The sequence below is a fragment of the Tympanuchus pallidicinctus genome, unplaced genomic scaffold (assembly GCF_026119805.1).
Source record: "Tympanuchus pallidicinctus isolate F22 unplaced genomic scaffold, pur_lepc_1.0 scaffold8, whole genome shotgun sequence".
NCBI classification, from domain to species: Eukaryota; Metazoa; Chordata; class Aves; order Galliformes; family Phasianidae; genus Tympanuchus; species Tympanuchus pallidicinctus.
Window position 1 is genome coordinate 21,535,209 of NW_026294802.1, and position 14,343 is coordinate 21,549,551.

The window sequence follows — 14,343 nt, forward strand, 5'->3', positions numbered from 1 at the left end:
GAGCGGTCCTCGCAGGGGGCGGCTGGGGGAGCCGCAACGCGGGCGGGGGGCTCTGGTGCCAGGCGGGAGCGTCCGGGCGGTGCTCTCGGATGGTTACGCCGCAAACAGCTGCCTCTGTGCAGCTGAGGCTTCAGCTGTGCCCCCTTACGAAGGTGGATGCGAAATAAGGCGATTTGCTAATTTAACAGCGGTGAAATGGAAGCAGAGCTGTTTTACAGCAGCATCCTGGAAGGATTGCGGTCATGTCCATGTCAGGACCAGGGTGTATCAATCGGAACGAAAAAGGAGCCCTGCACAAGATCCTATTTGTGGTTTTGTAATTCACACATAGTGTTCTGTAGGGATAGCGCAGCAAAGCACATCTCCCACGTGCCTGTGCTATTTCCTGGTATTTAATAGCACTCGAGTACATATATATGACTCGGTTAGCCATTAGTTGCATCTTTATGGAAGAGGAACTGCTGTTGGTCGTGGTGCTTGATTTCACTGTGATGAAATCTGTATCACTACATGGATCACCTGCCAAGTAAAAGCATGTATTTTGCTGAGGGGAAGAGGTCAGCTACATTTTATGAAGAAGAAATATAGCTTTTGTTGTACTTCAAATACATATCTACAATAGAACATACTGTATACTTAGTTTGTGCTGCCTATGGCTTAGCAGAGGTGATGTCCTAGTAATAAAGACTATCTTATTTATATACATCTCTCTCTCCCCATAGATATCATTTCAGGCGTGAAACTTTCTTAAAGAAGTTATTCTATAAGTCAGGAAGAGAAAAAGAGAAATGAAGGAAGGTAGGAAAGTAGTAAGGTTGTGAATTTTCTCTCAGAATAGTTCTGATTAACAGTCATTTTGCATCCATGTTTTATACATGGAATTTTTTAATAAAAAATTTAAAATGTTAAAAAAAAAACTATCTTGAAATCAAGTAGCATCAGATTAACTGAAGTGATGGGAATGCCAAAATCACTTACGTGCCTGCTTGTGGTTTTCTTGTGTTTTCCATTGTCATTTACAAGGAAGCAGAAAAGCAAAAGAAGTAGATATTTCATCATTATCAGATCATGGACTATATAGAGTGCTCATTTCCTTAAATATTTAACAAATGTTGAAGACCTGCCCAATGCTCTGAAGGACTTCACATATTTAAAGAAGATGACAAAATGGTGATTTTAGTCCTCTGTTAGGAAAAAGGCTGGATTTCAAAGATTTAGAACTGTTCTTTCAGATTGCTCAGGCAATGGGAATGTAATACCTGTTCTGCCTTTCATTCAGGAAGGAAATTTTAGTTTTTGAGTCTTTAAATGATGACCATTGAATGAGGGAATTGATCTTGAAATATGCTTTATAATAAATCTTTGTTACATATATTTACTGAACTTGATTTTTTTTTCCCAGATAATATATATCCCCATTATATCATTAGTTTATTAGATAATACTGAATTAAATGTCCAGCTTATTTTTATTTCTTTCTTAATTTTCTTAACCATTTATGTCGTTTTAATAATGTAGTGTGATATATATAAGATCTAATGACGTTTTTTAAGAATTTAGTAGAGTCTAATTTTATAAGTATTGACAATATAGGCCATAGATAGCTCCAGAAAACATTTTGGATCATAGAATCATAGAATGGCCTCAAGGATCATCTGGTTCCAACCCCCTTGCCACAGGCAAGGTTGCAAACCGCTAGATCAGGTACTTGATCAGATTCCCCAGGGCCCCATCCAACCTGACCTTTAACCCCTCCAGGGATGGAACATCCACAACCACTCTTGGCAGCTTGTTCTAGCACCTCACCACTCTCAGCAAAAAACATAATAATCCAGAGTTTTCAATCAATTCTTTCTTTTTCAGGTACTGTATTGTCTTCTGGGTGTATGCGAAGTCATTGTGACCCACAGCAACCAGCAAGTAAGCTTTAGAACAAAGATTTGCATTAATTTACATAAGGTTTTTGTCAGTTACTGGATGGCCTGCTGTCCTTTATGAATTCAGTTATTCTAGTCAACAGGAAAGGATGCTTAATACAAGAATTTAGTATCCTACAGATGACTACAAAGAAGTGAATACATAGCATCAAGTGAAAGCGTTCATTGTTTAAATATAATAAATAGGGATTTTGTGATTTTATGGAGGTTTTATCTTACAAGGGTTATTTCAAAGGGCAGTAGAATTTAAGAAGAACCAAAGGAAATTTGGAAGGGAAAATTGAAGCTTCTTTTGTGTCCAGATATTCAACGTTTGAATTTTAAATTCTTTGATTGTGTATGATCAAATGTGTGTAAGTATTTTGTGCAAAGAAATAGTTTTACTGTCATCTTGTTTACAATATGCTAAAATATAAACAGAAAATTAATTAGTACTAGAAAACCCATACAGTTATTAAAATATTTTTTTGCTTCACTGCCCAGCCTCCTTTAAATTGTTTGATTGATTGGCAGCAACAATGTCTGACAATTGTTACTTCTATCTTCTGTTTCAGGAAATATAATATAAAATCAGTATGGCACCCATTCTAGATTGGAAGAAGCTTATGAGAGTAGATCCAGATGCTCTGCCTCGTCAAGAAGAACTAGCAGACACATTGTTTGAGACTCTGTCCAAGGTACTCAAGGGGAAACTGGAACGTACAGTACAGCTATTGCTGTGTGTTCTTCCCTAACCTTTTTTTGCTCTTTCTCATGCATAAATTATTTATTTTGTGAATTTCAGTGATATTGTATAAAAACACTATTGTCTCTTCAGGTTGATGGGAAAGACTTGAGAAATGAAACTCCTGAACAATTGATGCATCTATTTAAAATTACTCAGTCACTCATGAAGGTTTGTATTTGTAATTCTCACTTTCTCCAATTTTCTAGATGCATTTGCTTTTTTAAATTTATGAATGGTTACTCTTTTTTTTTCTTCTTCTTCTTTTTTCTCGTGTGTTGAACGTACTGCTTACTCCTGAGATCGTTTCATCAGAGGGAAGTGAAGTGAATAGGACAAGCATTGTTATGTGGTTAGGGAATCTTAGTTTTAAATGCAGAAAATGCAAACAAATATCTCAGAAATGAATTACTGTATTAATTAATGTAGTGAGTTATTAATGATGGTTTTAACTTCAAGCAAAGTTGCTGTAGTGGGTTGATGTTTTGGAGTAGCTTCAAAAGTGTCTATATGAATGGAAGAAACTACCCTAAAACTGAACAATACAATGTTATTTTGCAAATGTTTTCATAATCCTAAACTTGAGATCTGTGGGACACCCTCTTAGTTTGCATTAGTAATAAATCCTCTTCCTTTTCTTACTGTGATTTTTTTTTCAGATGAAAGCTCAAGAAGTAGAGCTGGCGCTGGAAGAAGTTGAAAAAGCTGGGGAAGAGCAAGCCAAATGTGGTAAGCAAATTTTATTATGCTCTTCATAGAGGGTTTGTTAAATTTATTTGTTAGGTTTGTTTTGTTTGTTGTTTCTTTAAATTTAGGAAATTATCTGTAGTCAATTGCTTCAGTAATGCCAGATATTTAAGGGCTTGAGTTCATCATTGTTGCTTTGTGTACACTCATAAGTAATTCACTGTATCTGTTCTATTTTAACAGAAAATCTATTTAAAACAAAGATTATGAAGTTGGAAAGTGAATTACAGGTAATTTTAAACATTTTAAAATGGTTTTAGTTTATAGAATGCTGGGGGGGGAGGCGGGCGGTTTATAATGTCTTTTGTTTTGTTTTTAAACACTACAATTTTGATCAGTTAAAGAGATATATCAGCCTTAAATTTTAGTTAACGCTTTTTTTATTGGGTTTTGAGTATTCACCAGCCTTATTTTTACAAATAACTGTATACAATGAAATGTATTTTAGTAAGCCCCATTTATTTTTAGTTATTTGGGTTTTTTTTTGTTGAAGGAAGCTAGTGAGGCCTTCCTGTTGCGTTTCCTGAATATTAGCTGTAGCATCTTTTTTTTTTCTTTTTCAATGCATTTCTATTTTGAGGAACAGTTTGTTATGTCACTTCTATATTCTCAAGATGGCACAAAGTTCAGCTGGTGGTCGTGATACCCGTTTTTTGCGTGATGAGATCCGCCGACTGGAGAAACAAGTAGAACAGAAGGAGAGACAATTAATAGACATAGAGAAGGAACTGGAAAAAGAGAAGAAAGTGAATGAACAGGTAAGAAAGGCTTCAGTTTGGTATCTCTAGAGCAGTTGAGAAACAATGTTTAAAAGTTTGACATTCTGAAAAGAGCTTCTGGAATAAAAACCAGTGATGGAACAGAGTCACTGCTTTGTTTCTGGATTTTGCTTTCATAATCTGTGATGTTAGCTTTATATATTTGTATGTATATATATATGTAACTGTATACACAATAAAGGTTTTATTATCTTATTCTAGCTTGCTCTTCGAAATGAAGACGCAGAAAACGAGAACATCAAATTAAGGAGAGAGGTTAGTAAAGAATGACTGCTAATTAGGTTTTACATTTTTAGTTTTCTATATAATTTTTTTACATGATATGGTATTTAATTACATTCTAGAGCATTTTCTAGATACTGATATGAAGAGGTTAAAAGATTTTAATCAGTTTTTACATATTTATCATAGATCTACTTGAAATCAGGATCTATGCTTGAATTTGCAGTCCTAAAATTAATTTTATTTGGAGTTTGGTTATTTGAGTTTTTAGTGTTTTCTAGTATTTTTCTTAAATGCTATTGACAAAAGTCTTAGATGGATAGCAGTGAGGATTCAGTGTATGCTTGCTGCTTTTGCTAAATAGTTTTTTGTTTGTTTGTTTATTTGTTTTTTTAAAGTCAGTAGTTTACAGAAAAATAAGAGTTAACATTCACTACTACTAAATTTCTTCTTGAATCATTCTTTTAAGACAATTTTGTAGTTGTTTTTATACCTTTAAAATCTGTAATCTTCCAACAGGTAAAATTAATATAAAATTAATGTTCTGGTACAAGCTTGAAAATCATTCCTTAGGCCTTTTTATCTATGTGTGTATGTACAGATACACATGCATGGGTATATAGAGAATTCTACTTTGTTTTACTTTTATGTTGATTCCTACTTAGTCTGTATAAAGCAAAGATGCTTTCTAATATTTTTCACGCTTTGTTCTTTTGCTCTTGTTCTCTTCTTTTTAATCAGAAGAAAAAACAAATAAAGAGAAAGGTGAGGCATTTAAATTTTCAAAAGCAGACTGTAGAAATTTAGATGGATTTGACTGTCTTAGCCCTTTGTGTTAGCTTGCTAGAAAAACAACTTTGTTTTGAGCCCTTCAAGATAGATTCATTTTTGGATTGCTTTCTCTGCAGAATGAACAATTGCGTCAGGACGTAGTTGACTATCAGAGGCAAATAGATTCCCATAAAGAAACAGTCCTATCACGAAGAGGAGATGATTCTGATTACAGATCTCAGTTGTCCAAAAAGAACTTTGAGCTTGTCCAGTATTTGGATGAAATTCAGGTAAAATGGGTGCTGTTGAATATTTATTAGACTGTTACTGACAATGTGTTTTTCACAAAAGCTATGCCAAATAACAGGCCAAATCACATGGATTAAGGGAATTTTTAATGCAGTTGGGTTCTGTGATGTATATACATTTTCTATCTGTAAATGTTTGAAGAAATGAAGTTTAATAACTGAGAGATGTTTAGTGCTTAGCCCATAGGATTTGTTGAATTTGAGGAACCAGAGGTGAAATACTCTATTGTGGGGTAATTTATACTTTAAAGTATTACATTTAAGGTAGCTTTCAGTTTCTGATTATTCAGGTATCTAAGACGCACACTTCTTAAAAGCAGCGGATTCTTAAATTTTGCAGAATTTGACTGAAACTAATGAGAAATTAGACATTCAGAACCAAGAAATGAGGAAGAATCTTGAGGAATCAGTGCAAGAAATGGAGAAGATGACTGATGAATATAATAAAATGAAACTAATTGTGCAACAATCTGATATTGTTATGGATCAGTTAAGAAAGGAGAATGAACAGTACAAATTTCAAGTAAGAACTAACGTTTATATTACTGAATTTGTTTTATATCGCACTGTCACATTTTAACTTAATTTAGAAAACATTCAGTATATCCAGTTAAAAACATGTGCTCTGCTGAAATAACACTTTCTGGAAATAATATGATCTTTAAACTTGATGCAAATATTTAAACTTGATTGCAGATTGCAAAATACTTTCATACAGTTTTAGTCAAACCGTGTTCTTAGAGCCACTTTCTTCTTTAACGCTGTTCCACTGAATTGTATGTGTTTGGTGTTGTGTATTTGTACATACGTGTTTTTTAAGTAAAGCATTTTTTTTTAATGTGAAATTGATCCAAATTACATTTTTAGGTTCAGGAGCTTTCAGACCAGCTGAAAGCAAAGAATGAGGAAGATGATCCTCTCATGGCAGCTATAAATGCAAAAGTTGAAGAATGGAAGGTACTTTTAATACCCTTTTTTAATATTTTAAGGATTACTTCAAGCATTCTGATGGTATTTTATTTACCTTTTCAGAAAATCTTGGCTTCGAAAGACAATGAACTCATAGAATATCAACAAATGTTGTTTAACATGAAAGAGGAAATGAAAATGGCCCGACTTGATGTAAACAAAAACAGTATACTGGCTCTTCAGCAGGTATAGTCTATGTGATAAATTGCATGCTGTCTTGCTCCAATTATAGAAGGGAGTAATATATGTGTACCCAATGGCAAGATTATGATACAACAGGTCAAATGTTAGCCTGACCAGTTTATTACAAATCCTAGTTTCTTAGGGAGATGGGGAAGGGAAGATAGATGATTGAAAAGAGATAGGAAATAAAAGCAAGGAGTCTTCGTAGAAAGCAAGACAGAGAGTCACCATCAGGATTCCCGAGTTGCTCGTAGTTCAGACGTTGATTTTCAGTAGTGATGGGTTGTTAGAGGTTGTGTTGTTCACTTGATGAAGACTGCTAACATTGAAGGTACAAACTTATTTCTAAGTCCATTTTGGTAGAGTCAGTTCTTCTTGGGGTGACGGCTTCTGGCTTTGGGATCTCAGCAGGAACTCTTTTGTTCCAGGCCTTGCAAACTTAAATCAGCTGGTAAGAGAGACCAGGGAGGCTCCCGCTTGTATCATGTTTTCACAGGATACAATGTTATCATTCCCCAAGCTCCTGTACCAGGAGTTATTTGCTTACAAGCCAGGTCTTCCTCCAGTAAACTCTCCTGATCTTTCAAGTGTAAAATTGTCCACAAAGAGATGATGTTGATTGCCACGCAGCAACACCCACCGCTCACCTCCTAGATAAGTCAGTCTTATCAGAAAAAATGCCTCAGAAAGCTTTTTTCTTGAGCAAAAAAAAAGAAAGGTTCAGATACATGCGACCATTCAACAGGTAAACTACTAACCAAATAGTTTAGTCTTTCATAGTTTGCAAGTACCAGAATATTGTGCTATTCATGTTTGAGAATTATGAGGCAGATTGATTTATTCCACCACAAAATTAGCTTAGTCTGCACAAAGGAAATGTCTTTTTCTGTATGGATTGGGCTTTTGATAGTCAGTTCTATTACTTTTATATTTATCTTTTCTAACTATTTGCAGAAAGATTGTTTTAACATCTGAGCATCCAGAATTTAGTGTTGATAAATTGTAGTTGAGTTTATCTTCTAAATCTGTCAAGGAAGAAACCTTCCCTAGGGATTTTATCTTCTCTGTTCCTGTTGTTTTTCTCTGGTGCCTTGTTGTTGAAGTCTGTGGTTCAGCTTGTGAAAGCTAGCTGAATTTAAGTATCCCTTTTATTAATCTAAAATTAGATAATTCATTATGATTTTGAATTTCTCAATGTTCTTGACAAACTTTAAAACATTCAAAATAGTCTCACTTCCCATTAGGAATTCTGGAATGTATGTTATGGGCCTTTGTAGACTGAATGGTTTGATGAGGTATAATTATGCAGTCTTACAGGACTGGGAACTGATAGCTTCTCAGTAGAAAATTAAAAAACCATCATCCTCTCAACCTCTAAAACTCATCCTCTGATAATCAGAAGGTGAAAGCAGCTGAAGAAATCTTTGATACGCAGTCAAACAGTCTATTTCTAACTGATCAGATGGCTGTAGAATTTGATTTTTGGACAACAGTCACTATGCTATTCTGAACAGCTTGTGGGAATAAACATATTTAAAAACTAAACTTAATACATTGTGTTGTAACTCAAAATGGAGTAAGCTTGTTGTAGTTCAGTGTATATGCACATTTTAAAGGGTTATGTTTAGTTTCTTAACATGTGATATATTTTTCCTCTAAGAAACCTTGAAATTTTTTTTTTTATAAATTTGATGTTGAGTAAGGTAAGCAACTCTTGAAATTTTTATATTATATACTTATTTTCTGTAATTTTTTTTCCAAGTCTCTTTGTTGTTTTTTTTTTTTTCCTTTTCTTTTTTGCTTTAATGACACCAGAAATAAAAATGAGGTTTCTGTAATATTTCTGAAGTTTGTGTAAAAGCATAGAAATAATGGTAATGGACAGTTTTACAATCCATGTCTACCGATGTATATACATATGCATGTTAAGCAAGATTTGGTTTGAAGTATTAAAAGTTGTCAATGATTGGTTGAAAGTTAGCCTTCAAATTAGGTGTTACGTATGATGGATTGTTAGTCTTCCCAATCTTGAATATATAACTCTCAGTTCCTATCACCTGTTAATGAGGAGGTAGTAAGAAATCTGTTTGGTCTAAAACTTTTTATCATGCACTGGCTTCTTAACTCTTAGAGAACTGTTCTGTGTAAAATTGATAAAATAGTGCCTCTGTGTGTTTGTGTTATTCAAATGCTTTACTCTTTCTTTTGTTCTCCTTGCTTTGCCTTTAAATATGCTGCTTCTAGCTAATATCTGAACTCTATGCTGTAAGTATAGTATATATGCTTGTTGTGTAATTTTTTTTTTTTGTCATAGTTGCTTTTCATTTATCATGTACTTTTGAAGAAATGTGGTGTTCTGTACAAGTAGTTTGTGTCAGTAAAGACGAATTTATTTAATAGAGCTTCTCTTTTTCTGTTTTGTTTTTTTTTTTGGTTTTTTTTTGAGTGTGCAAGAGTGAGATGGCCAGTAAAGAACTTCTTCAATTTTTTTGTGTGTGTTTTTTTTTTGTAGGGTGTGCAAGAGCGAGATGCTCAGATAAGACTGCTTACAGAGCAAGTCGAACAGTATACCAAAGAAATGGAACAAAATGCATTTCTTATTGAAGAATTAAAAAATGATCTCCAAAAAGATAAAGGTAAGCTGAGAGTGTTATTTTAAGATATATTAAAAGGAAATTAAGAAGGAATAAATGTTATAGAATCATAGAATCATTTCAGTTTGAAGGGACCTTTAGAAGTCATCTTTACAATTCCCATGCAGTGAACAAAGACAGCTATAGATAGATCACTTACTCTGGGAGAAAGTTTTAAAAGTCTCTGCACTCATTCTACTTTCCTTATGGTCTCTAACACTGAAGATTTTAACATGTTAAAAGTCTGGCTTTGCTAATCAAAGCACCACAGAAGAAACATACCAACAAATTAAATTAAAATTATACAATCATGGAATTTCTTGAGTCAGAAGGGTCCTTTAATGGTATCTGGTCCAATTCACCTGCAGTGAGCAGGGACAGCTACAGCTAGATCAGATTGCTCAGAACCTCATCCATCCTGCCCTTGAATGTCTTCAGGAATGGGGCATTCATCATCTCTTTGGGCAGTTCATCCCAGTGCCTTACCACCCTTATTGTGAAAAATCCTTTTCCTTATATCCACTCTGAATCTTCCCTTATTCAGTTTGAAACCATTTCCCCTTGTCTATCACAACAGACTCTTGTCTGTTTTCTTCTTTCTTACAGTCTCCCTGTAGGTAATGAAAGGCAGCTATCAGGTGTCTTTGGAGCCTTCTCTTCTCCAGGCTGAACAGCCCCAGCTCTCTCAGACTATCTTCATAGGGGAGGTGTATTCTTCAGAAATATAAAAAAAAAAAATTGAAATATTTAAGTAAAATATATCTCTTCGTTTTTTTGTTCATTTCCATTTATCATACATGCAAGTATGGTTTAAATTTCTTCACAGAACTTCAGTGGGCTTTGGAGGTAACATCAAAAAATGAATAATATTTTTATTTCATTTATCTTTATTTATTTATAAAAGTAAACCTATTAGTCTTTATAGGTTAGAGTGCAATATACAAGAACTCACCTCTGTAAAGACCTGCAAGTGATTAATTACATACAATGCAAAATAAATTCTGATGTCTCTTATATGCATACTTCTTATAAGGGCTGTTTTAAGGAACAATTGGAAAAAAAAATGCTCTAATATGTAGCTTTACTTGCTTGAAAGAACAGGTAATGAAGATCTCCTTTATAACATTATCTGAAGTATTTCTTAGGTAGAATTTCTAACTGAATTGTCACCAGGTAATTGTTTTTCTTTCCAGGTCTCTCAACTCTTGCTCAGCAGAATCGCCTAGGAGAAATGCAAGAAAAATTAAAACTGCTAGAAGAGAGAACTAAGGAGGCTGAGAAATCAGCAGAACTAGCAGAAGCAGATGCTAGAGAAAAGGACAAAGAACTTGTTGAGGCTCTGAAACGAATGAAAGACTACGAACTGGTAAACAGTTGGTTCAAGAGGACAGAATATTTCAGCATAGTTTTAGCAAATCATTTTCTCTTTGCGTTTTATTGTGTTTGAAATTAGAAATTAAATGAATGTCTTCCAATGCCATTTTTTCCTTTTATAATAACCCTACTGCTCATTAATTGTATGCAGTTTGTTAACTGTACATAAAAACGTTTTCAAATTGACAGTATTAAGATATGAACACAGGCTGACTGTGAGTGAAACCTATTGAACTTTAATTTTAATTAATAAAATTAAAATTTTATTAGAAATTTTATTAGGTCATAGAATGATGACATCATTTGATCTTTGTCCTCTGATACCATCACTCCATCATAGAAGACAGCCAGATTGTTCAGGCATGATCTGCCCTTGGTGAAGCTGTGCTGGCTGTTTTTGATCATAGTCAAGATGGAATCTTCAAAGAATCCTATGATAAGTGGATTCAGTTTCAAAATGTGCAGCCTCTGTAATTAGAGGACAGATTTGTAGGATTTGCTTTTATTTGACACCATACTGTAGTAATCACAGTGTAGAAGAGTGATAATAACTGAAAAACATTTTCTTGTTAAGTAGTTAATATTTGATGTAAGTAATATATATATGTACATAAAAATCAGGTTCCTCAAAAATTACTTTGACAATTAGCACTTTTGGTCAAATTTATATGCCTGAGGAATTAATTTCAAAGATATTTGAAAATTTCAAAATTGAAAGTTTTGCTATCTTTTAATGCAGTGATGAAGAATCACAGGTACTGTGGCATGTTTTCCTGAAAATGTTTGCATGAAAGAAATAGGCACTGCAGTTAGAAATTTGCCATATGCTATGGTCAGCATTTACTTTAGTGGACACTGAATCAGGCCATCAAGAGGATGAACTCACGTGATCACTTGGCTATTGTCTTTATTTTGCTTATCACAGGTCTCTTATGATTGTTAGCATAAGTTCTGAATCACAGCAGTTCTTTCTTGTTTTATTTACAAATAGGGTCATTAACTTTGTAACAATGAAACAGATTTGTAATTTTTTCTCTGAGCTCTGTTGGAGGCTTTGTTTATAATTCCCATTTGGATTTTTACAGGGAGTGTATGGTTTGGAAGAGGCTATTGCTGAAATAAAGGATTTAAAAAAGCAAATCAAAATACGAGATCACGAGATTGAAATGTTAATTAAGGAAATCAATAAACTTGAACTTAAAATAAATGATTTTCTTGATGAAAATGAAGAGCTTAGAGAGCGCTTAGGTACGTTGTATTTATTACATTTTCAATTACTGATTGTGTAAGAATGTCATGGACTTTCTTTACTATACCAGGTAATTACTTGGAAATACTTACATGATTTTGCTAATAGTTGCAAGTAGCTTTAGTTAGGAAAAAATGAATGAATGTATCCTTCTAAATTTATGTTACAGACTCCTTTGGCTGAAGAAAGGAGGAGACTTTTGCATTGCCTTTTAAGTTTTGATTCTTTCTTGACTGTAGATGATTTATTGGCTTCATAATTTAGTATTTAGAAATCAAAACATATTGAAATTTTAATTCTAGATTGAAAAACAGGAAAAAATTGGGCAGGCTTATTTTTTTATGGGGGTATCAAAACATAAGTACAGAGAATTTTCGGTGGTATTTTATGGCAGTTTTTTGAGCAATTGATTCAAAATTGTGATTTCTTCTGTTATTCTTACACAGAGCATAATGTGTGGAAATACATATATATTTACCCATCAATTTACTATTTTTTTATTCTCCCTGACTGATTATGTTATTATTTAAATGGGCTATCTACTAATGACCATTAACATTAATGTTCCTTCTTAATGAGTGATTATACATTATATGTGTGTACTGTGTTTCAGGTCTTGAGCCAAAGGCAATGATTGATTTAAATGAATTCAGAAACAGCAAAACACTGAAACAGCAGCAGTATAGATCTGAAAACCAGATTCTTTTGAAAGAGGTAAGTGATAAATCATATTTTTATGTAACTACTGCATTATAATACTGTGAACAGAATGAAGTACTGATTTTTAGTAATATGCAGATCGAAAGACTAGAAGAGGAAAGAATTGAACTGAAAAAGCAGGTTCGTAAATTGGCTCAGGAGAAAGGAAGAAAAGTTGCCACGACAGGTAGGACATTTTTTGTTACAAACTGTCTTGTGGGAACATTGTCTATAGAAATAATGCAGCTCTGTTCAATTTACACTGTTGATTAAATTAGAAGGTAAAATACTTTTCACTGAATCTGTAAGATGACGGGAGTGGTTTTATGTTTCTGCCGGCTTACAGCCCAATAGATTTTCAACTTGTTGACTAGTAATGCATCACTGTCACTGGTTTGCACTTCTTATGTATAGATTATCTCACCATGATTTCCAGTACATCTTCATAATGAATACATTTCAGAAATCTTAAAAATTTCTACTCTTTGCTGTCTAAGCAAATATAATCCGTTTGAATGGAAAGGTTTGCAGCTCCTTACTCTGCAGACAGAAAAATAGAACTCTGATCTACTAACTGGAATATATTTACTTGTTTGAAGACCAAAAAAAAAAAAAAAAAAAATCATAGTCATTAATTTCTCGTACATTTACTTGCAATTAGCACTGGAGGCTGGTGATGTGCAGATAACAGACAACTTCATTGAACAGAAGCAAATGAGTAAGAGAGAATTTGATTTCTTGAACACCCATAATATTGCTGAAGTAAAGGCAAAGGTAGGTTTATAAAGCAAGCTCATAAGCATTTACTGTGTATCTGTTTCATAGAACAGTAGTGTTAGTTTGTAAACGTCTGTTTAAATATTTTCTAAAATCTTTGACTAACTACTTTTATAAAATCCCAAATTACTATTTTTTAAAAACTTTTATTTGAATACTAATTAACATTTTTTATTTTCTGTGAGTATGGGCTAGCAACACGTATAACATGGAAATGAGAAACACGCTTGCAGATAGAATAGCATCAGTTAGCCTTTTGAACTATGTGAAAGATATAGCTGAAAAGAATGAGGCTGTGGAAAATCTACCTTGAAGAACTTCTGGCATGCTTGGGAATGTAAATCACTTGGGAAAAAAAAACTAAAAATACTTCTTTGCTTCATTTAAATTCAAAACGTGTGACAAAGTTGCAAGTTATTAATGACAGTTGTAATTCAGAAACTCTTAGCATAAGAGAACTTTTTCTATCACCAGAACTACAGTTTACATTGACATCAGGGATATTAGGTAATATAGAGATGAGAGAAATATCAACAGACTCAATATCCGACTATACAGGTTTAATTTTCTGCATGTCATAGAATGTGGCAGGCCTCAGAAGTAAATAATCAAAATTACAGAAACAAGGGAGTGTATAACTTCTAATTCAGACCAAACTAGCAAGGAAGATTTTTGTTTAAGGCCACTTCTTGGCCCATTCTTTTAGAATGACCAGCTATCCAGAAATTTATTGGTTAAGAAAATGCTAAGTGGTTATGCAGAATTACAGCTTGAATAATACAGGAGCCAAGCAGAGGAGGTAGTAGTAGATTGTAGGTTTTTTAAAATTAAAAAACAAAACAGAGAAAGGATATTTATATAAATTCTATTTATAGTTTAAGTAGCTTTTCTTGATGGTTTTATTATAGCCAGACTATTTCTTTAATAGCTGTCCATGATGTAACATTTCATTTTGGTTCATATACTATATA

General features: G+C 33.5%; 1 protein-coding gene and 1 long non-coding RNA gene across 9 annotated transcripts in view; one reads left to right on the forward strand and one right to left on the reverse strand.

Annotated features, from left to right (window-relative positions):
- The window catches only part of CEP290 (centrosomal protein 290), a 51,856-nt gene that overhangs the window by 300 nt on the left and 37,213 nt on the right, over nt 1-14,343 (forward strand). For 3 of the 8 annotated variants that reach the window (XM_052668521.1, XM_052668519.1, XM_052668525.1), the window contains exons 2-20: nt 723-798; nt 1,864-1,920; nt 2,492-2,614; nt 2,755-2,832; nt 3,321-3,390; nt 3,592-3,638; nt 4,023-4,166; nt 4,389-4,442; nt 5,318-5,470; nt 5,829-6,011; nt 6,356-6,445; nt 6,521-6,643; nt 8,885-8,905; nt 9,153-9,276; nt 10,467-10,639; nt 11,733-11,895; nt 12,510-12,610; nt 12,695-12,782; nt 13,257-13,369. In XM_052668521.1, coding sequence (XP_052524481.1) covers nt 2,513-2,614; nt 2,755-2,832; nt 3,321-3,390; nt 3,592-3,638; nt 4,023-4,166; nt 4,389-4,442; nt 5,318-5,470; nt 5,829-6,011; nt 6,356-6,445; nt 6,521-6,643; nt 8,885-8,905; nt 9,153-9,276; nt 10,467-10,639; nt 11,733-11,895; nt 12,510-12,610; nt 12,695-12,782; nt 13,257-13,369 — 1,827 coding nt within the window. In that variant the 5' untranslated portion in view covers nt 723-798; nt 1,864-1,920; nt 2,492-2,512. Of the gene's footprint in view, nt 1-56; nt 799-1,863; nt 1,921-2,491; nt 2,615-2,754; nt 2,833-3,320; nt 3,391-3,591; nt 3,639-4,022; nt 4,167-4,388; nt 4,443-5,317; nt 5,471-5,828; nt 6,012-6,355; nt 6,446-6,520; nt 6,644-8,884; nt 8,906-9,152; nt 9,277-10,466; nt 10,640-11,732; nt 11,896-12,509; nt 12,611-12,694; nt 12,783-13,256; nt 13,370-14,343 lie in introns of those variants that run through there. The other 5 variants (XM_052668523.1, XM_052668520.1, XM_052668524.1 and 2 more) reach the window with 3 other exon arrangements.
- LOC128073516 (uncharacterized) overlaps nt 9,270-14,343 on the reverse strand; it is a 33,780-nt gene continuing 28,706 nt past the window's right edge. The window contains exon 3 of the long non-coding RNA XR_008202745.1: nt 9,270-10,495. This is a non-coding gene — a long non-coding RNA (uncharacterized LOC128073516). The remainder of the gene's footprint in view (nt 10,496-14,343) is intronic.